At 42.4% G+C, this 19,768-nt stretch overlaps 1 protein-coding gene across 7 annotated transcripts in view; it reads right to left on the bottom strand.

Moving 5' to 3' along the window:
- Positions 1–19,768, bottom strand: part of NEK7 (NIMA related kinase 7) — a 150,571-nt gene that overhangs the window by 74,290 nt on the left and 56,513 nt on the right. For 5 of the 7 annotated variants that reach the window (XM_067729831.1, XM_067729830.1, XM_067729833.1 and 2 more), the window contains one exon: positions 3,180–3,320. The exons of the other annotated variants lie outside the window; for them this stretch is intronic. In XM_067729831.1, coding sequence (XP_067585932.1) covers positions 3,180–3,320 — 141 coding nt within the window. The remainder of the gene's footprint in view (positions 1–3,179; positions 3,321–19,768) is intronic. 7 annotated transcript variants of the gene reach the window in all.

Here is a 19,768-nt window from a genome sequence, read left to right as displayed (position 1 = left end):
CTTCAGGCAGGAAAAGAGTCTGGTCAACAATAGTTTAAAACATTTTCATACTAAGCTGCAGAGGTGGATTTTTAAAAAGGAAGAACCCTGGTCTTTATTGTTCAGCGCAAGTGTAATACATCACAAAAATCAATAACATGTCTGAAATGCAAATATATTTCTCCTCACAAAGGTTTAAGATACTGTTCCCTAATTACAGAAGCTAAGAATATCTTTACAGCAACAATTCTCTCTTGTATAAAGGAGTTACGTTTAAACTAGAATATGTCCCAATAGCAACCCTAAGAAGCACAGAAGAAGGCAAAGCCCAAAGGACAAACTTGAACTCGGCACAGCGGGAGGCAGCGGTCTGGGGTTTACCATAGTGTGAAGTGGGGGCAGCTGGAGGGGCATCTACCCTGCACTGACTGGAAACACGACCATGCACATCCACTCCTGTCCACTCAATTTTCCAGTCAAAGGAAAGAAGGATACAGGCAACCAGAAACGATGTAGACGGTATTACAAGAGGCCTGGAAGAGCTTTTGTTCTTTCTCCCTCCCTCCCTTTTCCCTTCTTTCTCCCCTTCTTTCTCAGTATTTCCAGTGACAAGGTTCTGTGATTTAAAACGCAATCCTTAGAGACAGAACTGAGCGCTGTCTCTCTGTCCACACTCAGGGTCGGGGGTGGGGGGTAGGGGGGAGAGGGAAGCCAGGAAGGCCGCAGGGACTCCACCTAGATGGTTTCTCACTCCATCCATCCATCCATGCATCCATCCACCCATTCATCCACCCACCCATCCTCCCACCCATCCAAGCATCCACCCACCCACGTACCCACCTACCCATCCATCCACCCACATATCCATCCAGCCAGCCAGCCAGCCAGCCCCGCCTTGACACCTGGGGCAAATCAGCAGCTGTCTTCTCTCTAGTATGTTCTGTGTGTTCAGCTTGTACTTTTATCTTGAAAATAACCGATTTTGAAGATTATTACCCTCCTAGAGAATCCACAGCGAATCCTCACTTCCCTTCTACTCAAAGTCCTGTTCCTGGTTTCAGAGCTCTCCAGGATCTGTTCTCACCTCGACAGCCTGGCTTCCGTTCCAATCCCAGCCACGCCAACAGCTCATACTGACATTTCCTTTCTGCGAACTAGGGAAACCAGGAATCCACGCCGCAGGGTTTAACGTTTCATTGCTCTAGATAGACTCTTTTTCCCTTGGTGGGCAGGAATAAAATTGCTAGCTTCTTTTCCTCCCCCCCCCCACAGTGCCCAGAGATACATATTAGAAATTCAATACATTTTAAAAATGCATCAGAGGGCTTCCCTGGTGGCGCAGTGGTTGAGAGTCCACCTGCCGATGCAGGGAACATGGGTTCGTGTCCCAGTCCGGGAAGATCCCACATACCGCGGAGCGGCTGGGGGCCCGTGAGCCATGGCCGCTGAGCCTGCGCGTCCGGAGCCTGTGCTCCGCAACGGGAGAGGCCACAGCGGTGAGAGGCCCGTGTACCGCAAAAAAAAAAAAAAAAAAAAAGGATCAGAGTTGTTGTTAGGAAATAATCATTCCCAAAGTCATCTGTGTCATAAACACTAATCTCTGCATTGTATATTTTATGTTCTTACTGTAAATGGCAGATTACATGAGAGAAGACGGCTACCCTCACGTGCTGCTGGAGAGAAGGTCAATGGTGCAACCGCTGGAAGAACTCGGTATAAACTTGCAGCACTGACCGTGCGTGGCCCTGGGCTCATCACTTCCATCCTCAGGCACATGCAAAAGGGAGATTCTTGCATGTGTGCACCAGGAAACATACAGAGGAACATCACGGAAGTACTGTTTGTAACAGCAAACAACTGTACACAACCAATAGCACGTAACAAGAACTGGATAGTATACACACATAGTATGTAATACTACACAACACACGCATATCTACATATTGAATACTAGATATATAAAGAATAAAGCATAGCCACACACACCAACATGTGACAACATTTATATAAGTTCAAAAATGCAAAAGCAAACAACAGATTTATTCAGAAATGTATACAGATTTGGAGAAAAACTCCAAAGAAAAGCACACAAATTCAGGACATGGTGACCTCTGAAGGAAGGGAGTGGCAGAAGTGTGTCAAAGGTGAGTGGTGGATATGACAGCATCTGTCCTATTCTTTATATCTAACATATATGCCCCATAAAATCTTTCATAAATATTTACTATTTGCTTAAAAATATGAGTGAAAACTGTTCACCTCTGCAATAGCTGTTGCAAGTATACTGATCCCTTACAAAATTAAAATAATAATAATAAGAGGACACTGAGGTTTTGCAGGTCTCGACACAGAAAAGACACCAGGGCTGCAGAATAAAATGGAAAGTCCACAGGCAGGTGTGAACAAGAATGCCCTTCCCTGAAAAAGGGAAGTAAAACGGTACAATGTCAAACACACTCTGGGGCAGAAAGGCAAGTGCTTTCGAGACCAGAGGCGAGTGGACCCATCAGGGCAGTGACCTGTCCTGGGCTCGGGCTGGGGCAGGGCCTGGCCAGGTGAGCTGGGGCAGGTCCATGGATCTGAGGAACCCAGACAGAGTCAGGACTGGAGAGCAGAGCTGATGCTAGAATGATACCAATACAACGTGTGGATTTTACGTAAGACGTCAATCCTCTAACTTTACCTATTTCATTTTTTTTTTATTCTCCAGTAAATAAAGTTCACTTCAGTTTTCTTTCATTTATTGCCAGTGTGGCTCTCTACATTAACGAAAACCTCCCCCTAACCTTGCCTGCCGTTTACTGACTTTATCAGGCTGTGCATTCTGTGAGCCTGGTTTCCTTCTGCAGTGCCTGCAGCTCAGGATACAACACGTAGCCACACGTCCAGTTAGGAGCCATGGTGACAACTCAAATCTGCCTCTTAAAACCTAGAGCTGTGAAAGCTTTTCTAAGATCATTCTAGTCATTACTGAATCTGGGTGAACAAAACCAGCTGAACTTTAAAAGTAGTATTAAAATTAAAAAATGATTTCCAGCATGTATTGCACTTAATGCAAGTGTTTACAGTACAATTTTTACTCCTTCCCATCGTTCTCAACTTAAGACTGTCATGACCCAATCATTCAGGATGCACTTTTCTCTATTTATTCTTCACAGAGTATAATTTTACGTGGATTTATATAATTAAAGTCATCTTACCTGCACTTTTTTTAAAGCTACTGGTACTCCATCCAAGAGACAGGCTGCTCTATAAACTTCACTAAATTGCCCGCGACCAATTTTCTTTTCTATTCGAAAGTTGGCTAATGTATTATAGCCCATATCCGGTCGTAAGGCCTTCTGTAATTAAAAAAGTCAGAAAAGTTTTCAATCACACAATATACACACAATCATTGATTGTCTTCACATAAGTAGGTGATTTCTATGGTAAACCCGCAGACAGCCATTCACTCGACAAGTATTTATCGAACTATTCATATTATATAAAAATACACACATATACATATAAATTCACCTAGTCCAACCTGCCAAGTAATGTATGAAAATCTTCTAAACTTCCTGACAATCATTTCAGTTCTACCAAGAACAATTCCAGTGGCAGTGAGTTTACCACCTCATCATTAAGGTTTTTTTAAAAAGACGTAATATACCCTGAGAAAACCATAATTTAAAAAGAGTCATGTACCAAAATGTTCATTGCAGCTCTATTTACAATAGCCCAGAGATGGAAACAACCTAAGTGTCCATCATCGGATGAATGGATAAAGAAGATGTGGTACATATATACAATGGAATATTACTCAGCCATAAAAGAAACAAAATTGAGCTATTTGTAGTGAGGTGGATGGACCTAAAGTCTGTCATACAGAGTGAAGTAAGTCAGAAAGAGAAAGACAAATACCGTATGCTAACACATATATATGGAATTTAAGGAAAAAAAATGTCATGAAGAACCTAGGGGTAAGACAGGAATAAAGACACAGACCTACTAGAGAATGGACTTGAGGATATGAGGAGGGGGAAGGGTAAGCTGTGACAAAGCAAGAGAGTGGCATGGACTTATATTCACTACCAAATGTAAAATAGATAGCTAGTGGGAAGCAGCTGCATAGCACAGGGAGATCAGCTCAGGGAGATCAGCTCGGTGCTTTGTGACCACCTAGAGGGGTGGGATAAGGAGGGTGGGAGGGAGGGAGATGCAAGAGGGAAGAGATATGGGAACATATGTATATGTATAACTGATTCACTTTGTTATAAAGCAGAAACTAACACACCATTGTAAAGCAATTATACTCCAATAAAGATGTAAAAATAAATTTTTTAAAAAAAAGACGTAATTGTGTAAAAGCAGTTTTGGGTTCACAGCACTATTAAGAGGAAGGTGCAGAGGTCCCCCATGCGCCCCCTGCTCCCACACATGCACTGCTTTCCCCGCTACCAACACCCCCCCAGAGTGGGACTTTCGTTACAACTGATGAACCTGCACTGACACATCATTATCACCCAAAGCCCGTGGTTTACGTTAGGGTTCACTCTGGGTGTCGTACATTCTATGGGTTTGGACAAATGTATAATGACATGTATCCATAATTACAGTATCATATAGTATACTTTCACTGCCCTAAAAAATCCTCTATACTCTGCCTATTCATCCCTCCCTCCCCACTAAACCCCAGCAGCCACTGACTTTTTACGGTACCCATCGTTTTGCTTTTACCAGAATGTCACATAGTTAGAACCATACAGTATTGTAGCCTTTCAGATTGGCCTCTGTCACTCAGCACATAATTACATTTTTAAACAATTTTTTTTGTTGTTTGTGGAAAATGTCATTTCTTTTTGAAACTAACACATTTTAGTACTTACTACGCATCGGGCACTGTACTAGCTGCTAGGGAAACAGAGATGCATCAGAAATGCTTCTGCTCTGAAAGAGCTTACACAGGTACAGGGAAGGGGCTCTCAACAGTGCTGAGAAAGAATTACAGGTGCTGGGAGGCAGCACCCCAGCCGTCCCCATTTGGAGGCAAATCCCAACTTCTTATACGTTTTATCCACTGTCCTAGTTCTTTCGTTCATTGTTTACAGACTCATTCATTCATTCAACCAGTCATAGGACAGATCTAGGATCCACTAGGATCCAACACTGTCTGCTGCTGAGGTTACCACACATGTCCAAGGAATACTGCCTTTTAAGCTCCTCATGACACTCATAATCTATCTGTAGCGATCTACCTATAAAAGTGTAACAATAGTTTAGCCATCATATGCCCTTTTATCTTCTCTCTTTTGGCTAAACACACACGAGCCTTTTCAAGATTCCTGATTACTGGTAAGTACACGCTTCTTGGCCTTTTACCACTCTGCTCACATTCTTCTGGACCTGCTCTACTCTGAGCCGACTCAGAGTAAACATGACGTTCTCGTGGGGCCTGACTGGGCCCCCTCTAGTAAGACTGAACATTAAATACCTATTAATGCAACCAAAGGGCGCACTGGTTCCTAAACCCACTAAAGTAATTTGATCTCTGAGTCCCTCAAGCAAACCTTAGTCAAGGCTGATGACCCCATGACTTATGTAAAAGGCTATTTTGACACATGGGCATTACACTAACCCCTAATACATGTTACCTTGTTCATTTCACTACATCTGTCATGCTAGCAAAAACTCTAAAATTCTGCCAAAGTTTCACTGTCATTCAAATACAATGTTTCTCAAAAAGAGAAAAAAGGTAGCAATGATTTCTACTCTTGTGCATTGCTTTTCTTTCTTCGGAAAGTCCAAAATATTGTCAAGAAAAATACCACTCTTCCTTTAAGACATGCAAAATAATCAGAATACAAATTTCACAAATTCATTATATAAATATAAAACCATAAATAATTGTTAGAATAACAATAGTAACATTACTACAATAATAAAAGGTTCTGTTTTGGTACCTACAACTTAACAGGTCCTATAAATTAGTACCTCATATGCCATCTAATTCAATTCTCATGACAATCCTGTAAGGCAGATGTTATCAAACCAAATCACTGTCTAGCTGATTCCCAATCCCCAATTCCTAAGTATAGGCTTTGCTATACTGCCAGGGTTACTAAACAAAGTCACCAACAATGTGATACAACATTATGGGACCCTACATGATGATCCACAGTATTTTCAAGTTCAATTTTCAATTTCAGGCCTTTTGATGAAAAAACAAAACTGGGACTAGAAACATGTATGTCAAAAATGAAAATAAAAACAAAATTATAAAATAAAGGGAGACAACCTGCCACTCTGTTCATATATAAGATTTCTTTTTGTGGTCACTGAGATGAATTTATAATTAAGTGTCACTGTGACACCTACTTAACAAAGGAAACTTACAAAGCCTCACTTCTCAGATATATTCAGTGGATATTAGCAACTTTTTTAGTTTCCTTAACTTTGTTTCATTTAAAGAGGAGAGACTTTTTAAATTGTCCAGGCTTTTCTAAAAAATCTTTTTTTTATTTTTTAATTTACACACTAGGATAGTCTGCAACATCTGAGAAATAGGTTTTCTTCCTCTCCCCAAAATGTACAGACCATTCCTTCTCCTGATGAAACCTGTCAATCTCAACAGTGAAATACAGCTTCATCATTAGGAACGGTATCACGCAATCCATATCCTTTAAACCTGACTGGGAATTCCATCTTCTGTCTGCACAATAACTGACAAATATTAGCGTGAACTGCTAAGGCAGTGTGACAACCGCATGCTGAGAGCAAAGTCTCACTAATGTGTTTTGGCATGCAGGTTTGTAATCACACATTTACATATGCAATGACCTACATTTGCATGTCAGATCACACACTGTCTCGGTTTATTAAGGCTGGGCACCTCCCTGTGCTTGGCGGCCAGAGCGGGCGAAAGAGGGCCAGAGGGCGGTGTTTTTTGGCAGTTGAGGGATGAACTGCCACCAAGGATTAGGTTGATATGGCCTGAGCATTAGACACTTCATTAGACGTAATCTGTTTAACAGTGGGCAGTGTATGTAAACTTCACAGCCCATTTGCGGCACCTTTTCCCCCCATGGCCTTTCTTCAAAGGGCAGTGTGGGTGAGTGACAGCTTGTCTCATCTGCTCCCATGTCCTGTCACCCAGTGTAGACGTGCAGAGCTGACATGAGAAGAAGCATAGCTGCACATCTCCAACTACCCCCCCGTGTCTATGCCACGCTGCAATTTGTATAAAAATAAGCCTGTGTAGGATGAGGTCTCCTTTAAGAGATCACCAGGCAGGTTATACATATACTTCGGTAATGACTCTCTGATACTGTATTCAGTGCCACAGTTCATTTTGATGAGTTATGCCCCATGTAAGCAGCGCTGTATGAGGTGCTTAAAATAAAAAAGATGATATCAAATCAGTGCCCACACAAGTAAAGAACTATTTTTAGGAAAGAGCTATAGTCTCTTTTTTGGATGATGTCCAATTCCCCATATTCTTTAGCTTAGCATTTTAATTATAATGGGAATAAAATAACCCAGCAAAATAATGAGATTCAAATCAGTATAAAATATAAACCAAATAAAATCACTTCAATTGCCTTTCCGTGCTCTCATTCTGGTGGATAAACTGGGTCCCAGTCTCTGCAGTCCCTTAATGACCAGGGTATCTGTCTGAGCTGCACAAATGGCTTTTGGATTTGATGTGAGTCATTTCAAGGATTTTTAACTTTTATGAAAGTAAAAAGCTACTCTGCTTCTTCCGCAACACACTGACACCCACCTACGACAGGAGCTCTCTCAGTCACCTGGCCCCTGCCCTGGGCCTCCCCTCCAACCTCACCGTTCGGCGCCAAATGCGCCTGCAGCTCCGGCCCCTCCGTGAAAGGAATCTGTGTGTCTCAGGCCCTCTGAGTGACTGCGCCCCTCGCACCTGGCCAGCCCAGCTCGTCCTGGGGGCTGACTTGCCAGCCCTTCTCAGGAATCGTCCTCAGCTCGCCAGGAGGCTTTGCTTGCTCCTGCCCCTGGGCCTGCACAGCAACCGACAGCAGTCAACTCTCCACACGGTGGTGCAAACTCAGGCACTGAGCTAGGTTCCAGACCTCACTGGATTTTAATTATTTGTTTACACGTGTATATTTCTCCCTCCGAACACAGAGTTTCTCAAAGACAGAAATCAAGTTTTATCTTTGTGTCCAGATGCCATGAAGGCAGCTGAACATGGAACAGACAATAAATATTTACTAAGTAAGTGAATGTAGCTGAAAGAACTTAATGAATATAAAAGTTCTAAGTGCATCCCCATGACTGTAACCACGGAGAAGCTCCCAGCAGGTCTGAGGCAGAAGCTCCATGGGGAGTGGGGAAGCTCCAGACCTGCAAGTGGACGCTGTCTCTGCCAGTAACAGCTTCCCAACAGGTGAGACAGAGACTCCCCTTGCACCCGCAGCAGGAAAGGGGACCTTAGCGCTAATTCACTGCCCTCTTAGGGCAGTACAGCAAGCCCTGAACACTGTGCTCTGAGGCCGGACCTGGGCCAGGCGGTACAGAAGAATCCACTGAGTTCCCATAAAGCCCCAGAGAAACGGCACAGGTTCTGGAGTCAGTCAGCAAGGCCTGGGCTCGAAACCCCAGTTCTAACGCCCAGTATCTTTCTCAGCTGGGCCAGCTACCCAAACCTTGTTTCCCACTTCTCTAGCATAGGGGTGAACCCCCACAAAGAACTGTGCGTGAGTGTCCCCTGGGACAGAGCCAAGCTCACGCACTCCCTCACCGTCATCTACGCCCCCTCCCGCAGGTAACAGCCTGCCACCGACCCTCTCTCCCCACAGGCTCTGGATTTGTACAGCCTCCTGCATGTCCTCGGGTTTTCAAGACTGAAATTCTTTAGTCTTGACCCTGATTTGCTTCTTTGGTCCTCTTCCTCTGGCCGAAACTGGAGTTTGTCTGTATCTACAGCTAGGCTTCCCATATGCCAGCCACATCCTTACTAGGGTCTCTGAGCACCGCCCAGCCTTGGGCTCTGCCTTCCAACCAGGACACCCCAGTTATCACGCGGACTGTCTTCCTGATTCATGAATGAACACAGCCTGACCCCTTGGGTGTAAGACTCCTTCGTGCCATACACTACAGCTAACTAAAATTATTCTGCCCGAAGGCCTCCTAATTGTTGTGGGGGAGCATGCAATAAACAAAACCACGTGTGGCCGCAATTCAGCTATCGGGCTGGAACATGCTCACAGTAAAGTTTAAATTCACAGGCAAAGTGAAGATAATAACTGCCTGAAAGCCCATAAACCCTACAAGTGTGAAGCTGCAAGCTCTTCGTGACAAAAGAAACTGAGAAAGGATGTGATTAATTCAGCACAGGGTAGCTTCTAAACTTACTAAATAAAGACTACATACATACCCCATACAAGAATTTTCAAACAGATTCATTTTTGGAATAAGTCTCAAAATATAACTAATTAACATGAATAACATAACTAAGCCTACATACATTGTTTTGATATTGTTATTGTTTTATTGTTTATTGTTTTTATTGTTGTTATTTTATTTCTTAATTACTAACTATAAGACACCCACAACTCCTTAAATAAAGGACACAATTAAAACAGATGTTGGAAGCATTTGCATTACATTTTTGTGGTAAATTACGTTTAGTCTCTTGAGATATGTGAATCTGCAAGTTATACTATAAAAGAACCCTAAAATCTCAGAAACATAAAATAAATACTCAAAATTACATATGACAACTAAAAAAAATCAAACTCTAGAGTGAAGGAAGCTTTTTATAACACCTTAAGTGTTCTGCATTCTCATTAATGAAATCTCTTGTTGATCTGAATGCACTTTAATTACATACCGCCAGATCTTGCTAACTAATTGGGATTAACTTCTACATGTCAGTCTGTTAACTGCTTCCTTCACATAAATACTTTTCATTTTAAAATAAAATTCCTTCTGCTGTGCCACAGGCTCATACTATCACAGGTGCAACCTCGTTAAACAATTAATAATTTCCCATGACTAAATTAATTTCTTTAATTTCCTTTAAATTTGAAGGCAGGAACATTTAATGAGCAGTAAGATAATTCAGGGTAACATGATGATGATAATGCTCTCTGGGGAAATTAGAAGAGTCACAGCATGGACTCAACAGACTCCACAGAGAGAAAATTATGTCCTGATAATTCCTAGAGGTATTGTTATCAATGATCTAATATAAAAGCCAGTATTAATTACAATATTTAACATCATTAATATGGTTTTCACTGTTACTGCAAATTCACCTCTTACTGGTGATTTTCATATTACCAATTATGTAATCTAATAAACTATATTTATATTAACATTATTAAATTTCTCAAAAATTTAAAAGTTACAAAACTTCAAAATGCCCTTCAATTTTATTTGGCAATAAAGCTCATGCTATGTATGATCTTTAAAGAGACATTACTCACCTCCAAACTACAAAAACTAGAACATCCTTTCGACAATATCTAACATAAAGCTGTTATACATTATTTTCTACAAACCTCACTAGAAATAAAAAAAAAACACATATTAAAAACAAAAACAAAACACCACATGCGCCAACAGAGTCTAATTAGTCATGCTTCTTCCCATGTGAAAAATGATCTCCCTAAAATTTCTTTAACTATTTCAAAAGTAACCTATTCCTGAAGACACTAAGTGTCTGAGATTTACATCAGTTGGAACAATATGCCATTAATCATTATAACTGGCTTTTTATCAAACAAAGGAGAGAATTCACTATAGCATAAGAAAAATGAGTGATCAAATACAACCAATTATCTAGTTAAACATTTATAAGACCCCAGTGTTTGTATCATTTAATCATCATTAGTTACACTACCCAGCATAATCACTATATCCAAATTATGTAACCAGAAATACTGATGACCTTTCCCAGCATTTCATGAGTAGGATAATGATGAAGACACTCCCATCTGCCCCATGAGCACCACCAGCCATACCTGGTACAATTAAACATGACAAGCAAAAGCCTTTCCCTGAGAGAAACAGAGACAGAGACAGACACAAATAGAGGGGAGAGGTTTTCTACAATGTATTCATTTATTCCACAGTTATTAACAGAGGAGGGAGATTAAACAAATACATAATCCAAAACAATAAAAAGACAATAAGCAAATACATAATAGTATCTAATATTTAAGCATATGCAGAGAAATAAAACAGAGTGATATAATGGAAAATGAGTGGATGGTTATTTTAGAGTGGGTAATTCTGGGATGACCTTGGTGAGAAGGTGACGTTTATGGTGAGATTAAAAGACCAGAAGAATGCAGCTCAATAACAAGAAAACAAACAACCCAATCCAAAAATGGGCAGAAGACCTAAATAGACATTTCTCCAAAGAAGATATACAGACTGCCAACAAACACATGAAAGAATGCTCAACATCATTAATCATTAGAGAAATGCAAATCAAAACTACAATGAGATATCATCTCACACCAGTCAGAATGGCCATCATCAAAAAATCTAGAAACAATAAATGCTGGAGAGGGTGTGGAGAAAAGGGAACACTCTTGCACTGCTGGTGGGAATGTGAATTGGTTCAGCCACTATGGAGAACAGTATGGAGGTTCCTTAAAAAACTACAAATAGAACTACCATATGACCAAGCAATCCCACTACTGGGCATATACCCTGAGAAAACCAAAATTCAAAGAGTCATGTACCAAAATGTTCATTGCAGCTCTATTTACAATAGCCCGGAGATGGAAACAACCTAAGTGCCCATCATCGGATGAATGGCTAAAGAAGATGTGGCACATATATACAATGGAATATTACTCAGCCATAAAAAGAAACGAAATTGAGCTATTTGTAATGAGGTGGATAGACCTAGAGTCTGTCATACAGAGTGAAGTAAGTCAGAAAGAAAAGGACATGTACCGTATGCTAACACATATATATGGAATTTAAGAAAAAAAATGTCATGAAGAACCTGGGGGTAAAGCAGGAATAAAGACGCAGACCTCCTAGAGAACGGACTTGAGGTTATGGGGAGGGGGAAGGGTGAGCTGTGACAGGGCGGGAGAGAGTCATGGGCATATACACACTAACAAACGCAGTAAGGTAGATAGCTAGTGGGAAGCAGCCGCATGGCACAGGGATATAGGCGCGGTGCTTTGTGACAGCCTGGAGGGGTGGGATGGGGAGGGTGGGAGGGAGGGAGACGCAAGAGGGAAGACATATGGGAACATATGTTTATGTATGACTGATTCACTTTGTTATAAAGCAGAAGCTAACACACCATTGTAAAGCAATTATACCCCAATAAAGATGTTAAAAAAAAGACCAGAAGAAAAAAAAAGGGCAGAAAGAAAACCTGGAGAAAATGTCTCGAGGAAAGAATGAACTGGGTGTGTTGAAGGAACACTGGCTGGAAGATGGAGAACAAGGGTGACGGGCTGAGGAACGAGGTTAGAGGCGAGCATGACAAAACCGCACGGCACTCTGACAGCACCAGTGAGGGACCTGGGTCTCCAGCAGGGAAGCACGGTACTGTGAGCTAACACACATTTTACAATGACAACTCACAACGCTGGTGGGGAAGGATTGAACAGGAGGATGAGTAAAGCAAGAGTGGAAGCAGGGGGACTGGACAGGAGGAAGTGGACCTGACCTGACTGTTGCGGGGAGATGCGAACAGCAGACGGAATCAGGATATGATCTTGAGGTGGAGTCAAAGGAGCTGCTGATGAATTGAGTATGAGGAGAGGGGGACAGAGAGAAATCAAGGATAAATCATGGATGTGGGGCTTGAGCACCTCGATGGATAGTGATGCCACGGACTAGGATAAACAAGGCTAACGAAGCAACAGTGTGGGCAGAAGGCAGGTAATAACAATGTAATAAAGGATGTAAGATGATGCAGAACCAACCACTGGTGGAGAAACCTATGCTCCAAGAGTGTCACTGGCAGAACGTCGTCATCATCACCCTCACCCTCATCCCCGTCGTCTGGGTCCTATCTACGTGCCAAGCACAATCTTAGAAGCTCCATAGCTCATAGGAGGTAAAAACTATGATTCCTCTAATTTATTAGTAAGAAAAGTGAAACATACAGATGTTCAATAACCTGTCCTCCATCACACAGCTAGAAAGTGGGGCATCCAAGAATTGACCCCAGGCAATCCGACTTCAGGGCTCAGGCCCTGAACCACCCCACAGAACAGCCAGCGCTTCTGATTGCTCCCAGCTCCCCTACGTGTTCCCCCCCACATATAAATTCTGGTGTCCACAGGGCTCCATCCTCAGCCTTCTCTTCTCACTTTGCTCATCACTCTGGGCCACGGAACCCATTGCTCCCTCTCTCCCATGTGTTGGTTCTGGAAGTTAGTGCTGCCTGAAACTGAGCCCTGGTGCCCCCCTGGCGCTCTCCTGGACACCCTATCAGAACTCTCCTAGAAATCCCTCCCCCTCCATCCCCCTCTTCTCCTACACTGAATGATACCCAGTCAAGGAAAAAAAATAAATAAAAGGAATGCATAATTAAATGTATTCTACATAAGTGTTCCTGGAAAAAGAAGTGCTTATCAAAATTTCTAAATCTGAGGAATATTTGTTTTATGAATATTTAGTGAGAAAGATGTATGAAACATAACCACAGTCATATGAAGAAGTCATAATATTCAAATAATAATATAAAGGGAGACAAAATATAAAGGTATGCTAAATGTAAAATGACACAACCGAATTCTAACAAACATATTAGAATCTATACATTCAACGTTGCCCTTCAAACAAGCACCGTGAGAGGATATGGACTTGCTCCAGGAAGGCTTCCAATACTGAAAATATGTTTGAAATTCCTCCTTGGACTGTAATCAGTTTGTGAATCACATGAAAATTACTGGTCTCATTTAAGAAGATATCTCATTTTGATCGAAAGAAGAATACCAAGACTATTTATTTTTTTTCACCAAGTACATACTTGGCTCCAAAAGATTTCTGAATCTTCCAAATATTACGTTCACCCTCAAAAATGGAACAATTTTCATTACTGTATTTATTAAAACTATATTTCAGGCTCTGAATGCAATTCCAAATAGAACTGGGAAACTGTTTTGATTAATGTCGACCTCATCTTTGCCCACATCAGACTATTCAAATAGAAATTTCCAAGAGAGCAGATGAGAGAATCCTTACCGCATTCCCATTCTTTTAAAACTCATCTAAATTTCTCAAGGCATTTCCTTTAAAATTTAAGGAACACTTACCCCTAAATATGTAAATATGAACAAGCAATCTAAATTCAAAACTCAACTAAGCTTTAAATATTTTGATATCACTTCTCATTTGACAGATTTCTTATTATTCTATATTGCCACAGTCTTTTCCTAAAATAACTCTCAAGTAACTAAAATCTATACAACATAATTAGATTGATCAATATTTAGCTTTCACTTAGAGATTAATTCATTCATCCAACAAATATTTATTGAGTACCCATGACCTACTACTCATTGATATAAAGCATGAAGTGAACACTGCACTGCTGGTATAGCATATTCTGATTTGTTAGAAGCATACTAGTGTAAGAAACTACCCAGTAATCATTATTTTTCTGAGAATAATCTTTTTGTTGTCTTCCAAATTACATGTTTCCTCTAGGATAACACTTTCCTTAGGGCCTCTACCATGTAGTTCATCCACATTATAAGGAGCCTTTATGCTATTAGGTTCCGTTAGGGACTAAATCTCCTTGAACGGCTCCTGAGACCATTACCTCAGCATCTGAGATTTGGAGCCGAAAGAGAGCATGGTATAAGCAAGACACGACTCAATCTGTGTCCAAAATAGGGAAAGACACAAAATGCAGCTGGAGAAGAAAAAGGCGACCAGATGATGCAAGACCCTCTACGACACACAAGGAAATGCAGAATCCACCCTAAAAGCCATAGGAACCGGCGCTTTTAGGAAGTGATACGATAAAAAGTACACTTTGGAAAGATGACTTTTGCTACAATGTAAAGAATGAACTAGAAATGGTAAAATGAGAGGTAAAGAGATCAGTTCAGAAGCTTCTGCGATAATCCAGGCAAAAGGTGGCAGTAATCTAAATAAACTACAGTAGTTACAGTCAGGATGTAGAGAATGAGCAGATTCAAGAGCTATTTAGGGAGTAAAATCAAGACAAGAGGAAAACTGCCTAATGTAAAGTATGCGATTTGCTTGTTTGTAGTTTGGACGACTAGATGGACGGTGCTAATAGTCACAGGCAAAAGGACAATCCTGGGCAGGAAATAATAAATTCCATCTTGAAGAGTAGGAGCTTGAGGTACCTATAAAAATATCAAGAGTCACGGTGACTGAGAAGATCAGACTGGCCAGGAAATGGATGGGGAGCTTTTTCTAAAAGCTCACTCTAAAGAGTGAGACAGACCCGGTGCCAATCCCAGCCCCGCCACTTACCAGCTACGTGACCAAGGCTGAGTTAGTTCATTGGTCTGAGCCTCGGTCTCTTCATTTGTGAAGTGTGACAGATAACGCCTCCTACAGCTTGCGTTAGGAATAAATGACACACACATTCACAATGCTTTGCACAGGGTGGGTGTGCTGTAAGAACTCAATCAGAAGCAGGTACTGATAGCAGCAGCAGGGCTACTGCCCTGGACAAAAGCCAGGAGCCAGGGGCCAAGTGTCCAAGTAGTGCGAGGGGTCACGAAGAGGTCAGGAGACAACAGCGACAGGGAAGGTGAACGCCCTTTCTTAGGGTGGCAGAGCCTTGACGCAGCAGGTTTCAGGCCTCCCTACCCCAAGAACAAGGAGGAATCATGGTCTGGAAGAGGCTCTGTGGACAGACAGGCTGCCATCCGACCCCCGATCCTCACGGCGTGGGGTTATTAGAGAACCAGCAGCCTCCACTGAGAGGGTAACGGGAAACAGTGTCCTTGGGGGAAAGAGGTCTGTTCCAGCTAAACCAAGGAGGTGAAAAAAAGTCCATAAGAAATGGAGGATGTGTTTTTTAATAAACCATTTAATATACATTTACTTTTGTATATAGACTGTTACCCAAGAAAAACAAAAATGGTAAATTAAGAGTTCAGACATCTTAGGCCACACCTGACTTCTGGGCTCACAAAGATGTGGAAACCTGTCCTGGAGAAAATTTCTTTCCTTTTCTCTGAGCCCTTCTTCCCTGCTTCGGCGCAGGCTGGTCTCTCACACCTCGGTCTAACAAAGCGTTGCCAGGAATGGCTTCCTATCGTATTTTTGATGTAGGTACCAAGGCACAGGCCACTGCTTGAACTTGTGCCAGGAAGAGAAATTCCAAAGACATTTATGTATCTTAATATTCATTTAAAAGGTGGTGCTTGAAAAGACGGAGAATGGGTTGATCTGACACCCAGTTTGTCTTCAACAAGCATTTACTGAATGCCTACTACGTGCCCTAGGTACCACTCTGGGGTCTCGGGATGAAGCCTATACTCTAGAGAAAGCAGACAGACAATGAAAAAGTGAAAAGGCAATCAATTCTACGCAGAAAAATATGGCAGCAAAGGCTTACTGGTGGGTGTGAAGGTTCAATTTTCATTAAATGATCAAAGAAGGTGATAGTTAAATATACCCTGGAAGATGATGAGTGAGTAAGCCTATGAGAAACTACTAGAAGGTTTTAAACAGACACAATTTGACTGAAATTTTGTATTTTACATTTAAAGTTTATATAATTTTGTATTGAGAGCAGGCTGAAGGGAGGCAAGGATGGAGGCTGGGAAGCTACTGAAATAAGTTTGGTGAAAAAGTAAAATTACTTGGACCACAGTAGTAGCAGCAGAGGAGGCAAGAAGTATCCCAATTCTAACTGTGTGTTAAAGATGGAGCTGTGGGGTCTGGGAACAGGTGAGACACAACACGAGAGAGCTGGAAGAAGCCAGGGACGTCTCCAGGAGCTTCAGCCTGGGCAAGGGAAGGATGGACCTGCCACCAACTGTGACAGAGAGGCCTGCAGACAGAAGGGTTGGGGGGGACCATTCAGAGTTCAGCTTCACATGTGCTCGCTTTGAGACATACAAATTTGAGGTCAAGCAGGCAACTGGATACATGAGTCTGGAATTCAGGACAGAGGTCCAGGCTGAGATATAAATGTGAGAGTCACCAGCATATGGATCATACTTAGAATCACAAAATTGGAAGAATCTCCAAGCAGGGATATAGACAGAAAGAGGTCTCAAGCCTTGAAGCCCTCTATTGTTAAGAGGTCCAGGAGGTGAGGAGAAATCAGCAAACGATGGACCAGTAAGACGAGAAAAACAAGGTTCTTGGAAGCTGAGCAATGAACAGGTTTCAAAGAAGAGAGTACCATCGACTACTGAATGCAGCTGATGAGCCAAGGAGGACGAGGCCTGAGAGCTGACCAGGGACGGAGCACCTGCGCATAGCTGGGACCATGACAAGGCAGTCTAGCTGGGAGGGTGGGGAGAAGGCTTAACTGGAGCACATTTCAGAGAGCGAAGGGGGAAACGGGAGACAAACCTACAAATAAAGCTAAGAATTAGCAATAAAAGGCAGCAGAGAAATAGGTTAGTTAACAGCTGGAGAAAAGAAGGACTTTAAAAGCTGGTTTTTGGTTTGGACTTGTTTTGGTTTTGAGATAGGCTGTGACAGGGGACCCTCTACCTGAGTGCTTGCACTTGCACCTGGGCAACAGGATATAAAGAAACCATTATGGACTAAAAATAACTGCACGCATGTGCAGTCGGGCAGTTATGAACAATAAGGTACACACAGGCCCCAAACCAACGGCCCCTTCTGAGGTGCCAGGAGCAAAAGCAGGGTCCTGCACGAGATCCCTGCACACAGCACCACCCAGAGGGCGAGCAGACCACCTAAGCCAGGCCTCCTGCCAGACCCACCCCGCCCTCAGCCCGTTTGATGAACCAGCTCAAGCCCCCTCGGGGAGCAAGCAAGGGCACCTACTGCTCGTTTCCACCCCCAGCCCCACCCCGCTGCGGCACGAGTCTCAATAAAGCCTTGCCTGGATCTCTCATCTGGCCTCCTACCAATTCCTATTGATTAAAGAGTCCAAGGACCCGAGCAGGTCACGGTTTGTTGTTGAGACGGAAGAGAGAACCACGCGATGGTGTGCTAGTGAAGGGCCCGCAGAGAGGGGCCAATAGGAGCAGGGGGTGGGTGGGATCCAGTGGTCAGGGGTGTGCTGGCCTTGGGCACAGTGTGGCTGGTTCATCTGGTGACAGAAAAGGCCAGTCATGTGACTACACGTCTGGGAAAAGTCGGTGGAAGTTCTCTTCTGACTGTTACGGTGTTTTCAAGTGAAACAGGAAGCAAGGGCATCAGCTAAGTGTGAGGACGGGGGAGACAGTGCTGGGGGTTTGGGGAGAGCAGAGATACGAGACGTCGTGAACTGAAACCACGGCGCGAGCCTGCTTTCCTCAGAACAGCTGCTGTTCATTCTCCTGCACCTAAAGTCATTCACTGAAGGCAACTGTCAAAGGGAGAACACCACACCGAAATTTCTATAAACAATTCAAAGAACAGAAGCTGTACTCAATGCTACTTACAACAAACACCTTGGCAAAATCAATTTATCAAAAGAAGTAAACTACATGATGACCCTTATTTCATAAAGTGATTCTGTAAGATGAGCTAAAGACAAGGGAAGGTGATATAATCATCACGTCCAAAACTCATCCCACTCAACACAGTCCACTGGGGGCAACGTCGCTCTGGTCCACAAAGCGCCCAGATCACTACCCCAAACATGCTACAAGGTTAGCTTCATCTCATCCCTACACCTCGCTTCACAGGGATGCAAAAGCACAGGGGGACTGCAAATAATTTGGGCCACCAGGAAGCTTAAAGGAATGGTTGATCTACCTTACTGCTTGGGTTGGAAGACTCCCAGACAAGGTTCTCATACCTTCCAAGCAATAAAAACGAGGAACGTCTATTTTCCTACCTGTAGATCTGGGAAACTTTCCCTCTTTCACAGGTAGCCAAAGCGTTACACTAGATAACTTCAAATTTACAAATAATAATTATAACCTAAGTCCTGGTGATTATAATAATTAAAATTAATCCTCCCTTCTAATCACTCCCATAAATTCTTAAAATTGTGCTCTGATTATAATTGTTTTACATTTATCTTTATGATAAAAAGTGAATGTACCATAGTGCTCTTCACTCAATGATCAGAAATCAAAATACTCAAAAAATGTTAGTTGCAAACTTTCATTGTTTTTTTTATTATTTTTTTAATCTTTTTTTTTTTTTTTGCGGTACGCGGGCCTCTCACTGTCGTGGCCTCTCCCGTTGCGGAGCACAGGCTCCGGACGCGCAGGCACAGCGGCCATGGCTCACGGGTCCAGCTGCTCCACGGCACGTGGGATCTTCCCGGACCGGGGCCCGAACCCGTGTCCCCTGCATCGGCAGGTGGACTCTCAACCACTGCACCACCAGGGAAGCCCCCATTGTTTAAAATTAGTCTCATACTAAAATAGTTTAGTATTTTCCTATTTCTCTGTCACCATCTTTTATATAGTCTGAATTTTCTTTTTTAAATTAAGCTAAATCCATTGTTCCACCAACAAGAGTCCAACAGCATACAAATCTAGTCAAAACATCCTTTCAGTACTATCTGGCTTTAGTAGAGGAATCAAAGGAAAAAGGGAAGGAAAAGGAAGCTGATAGAAAAAAAATTTCCCTAAGTTCAAGAGAATGACAATACACACAAAAAAATTAATAGAGATACATAAATCTCACATCCTGAAGCTTATAAAAAAGGAACCTC

Source organism: Pseudorca crassidens, chromosome 2 (genome assembly GCF_039906515.1).
Source record: "Pseudorca crassidens isolate mPseCra1 chromosome 2, mPseCra1.hap1, whole genome shotgun sequence".
In the NCBI taxonomy this organism is placed as follows: domain Eukaryota; kingdom Metazoa; phylum Chordata; class Mammalia; order Artiodactyla; family Delphinidae; genus Pseudorca; species Pseudorca crassidens.
This window is presented reverse-complemented; position numbering and strand designations above follow the sequence as displayed.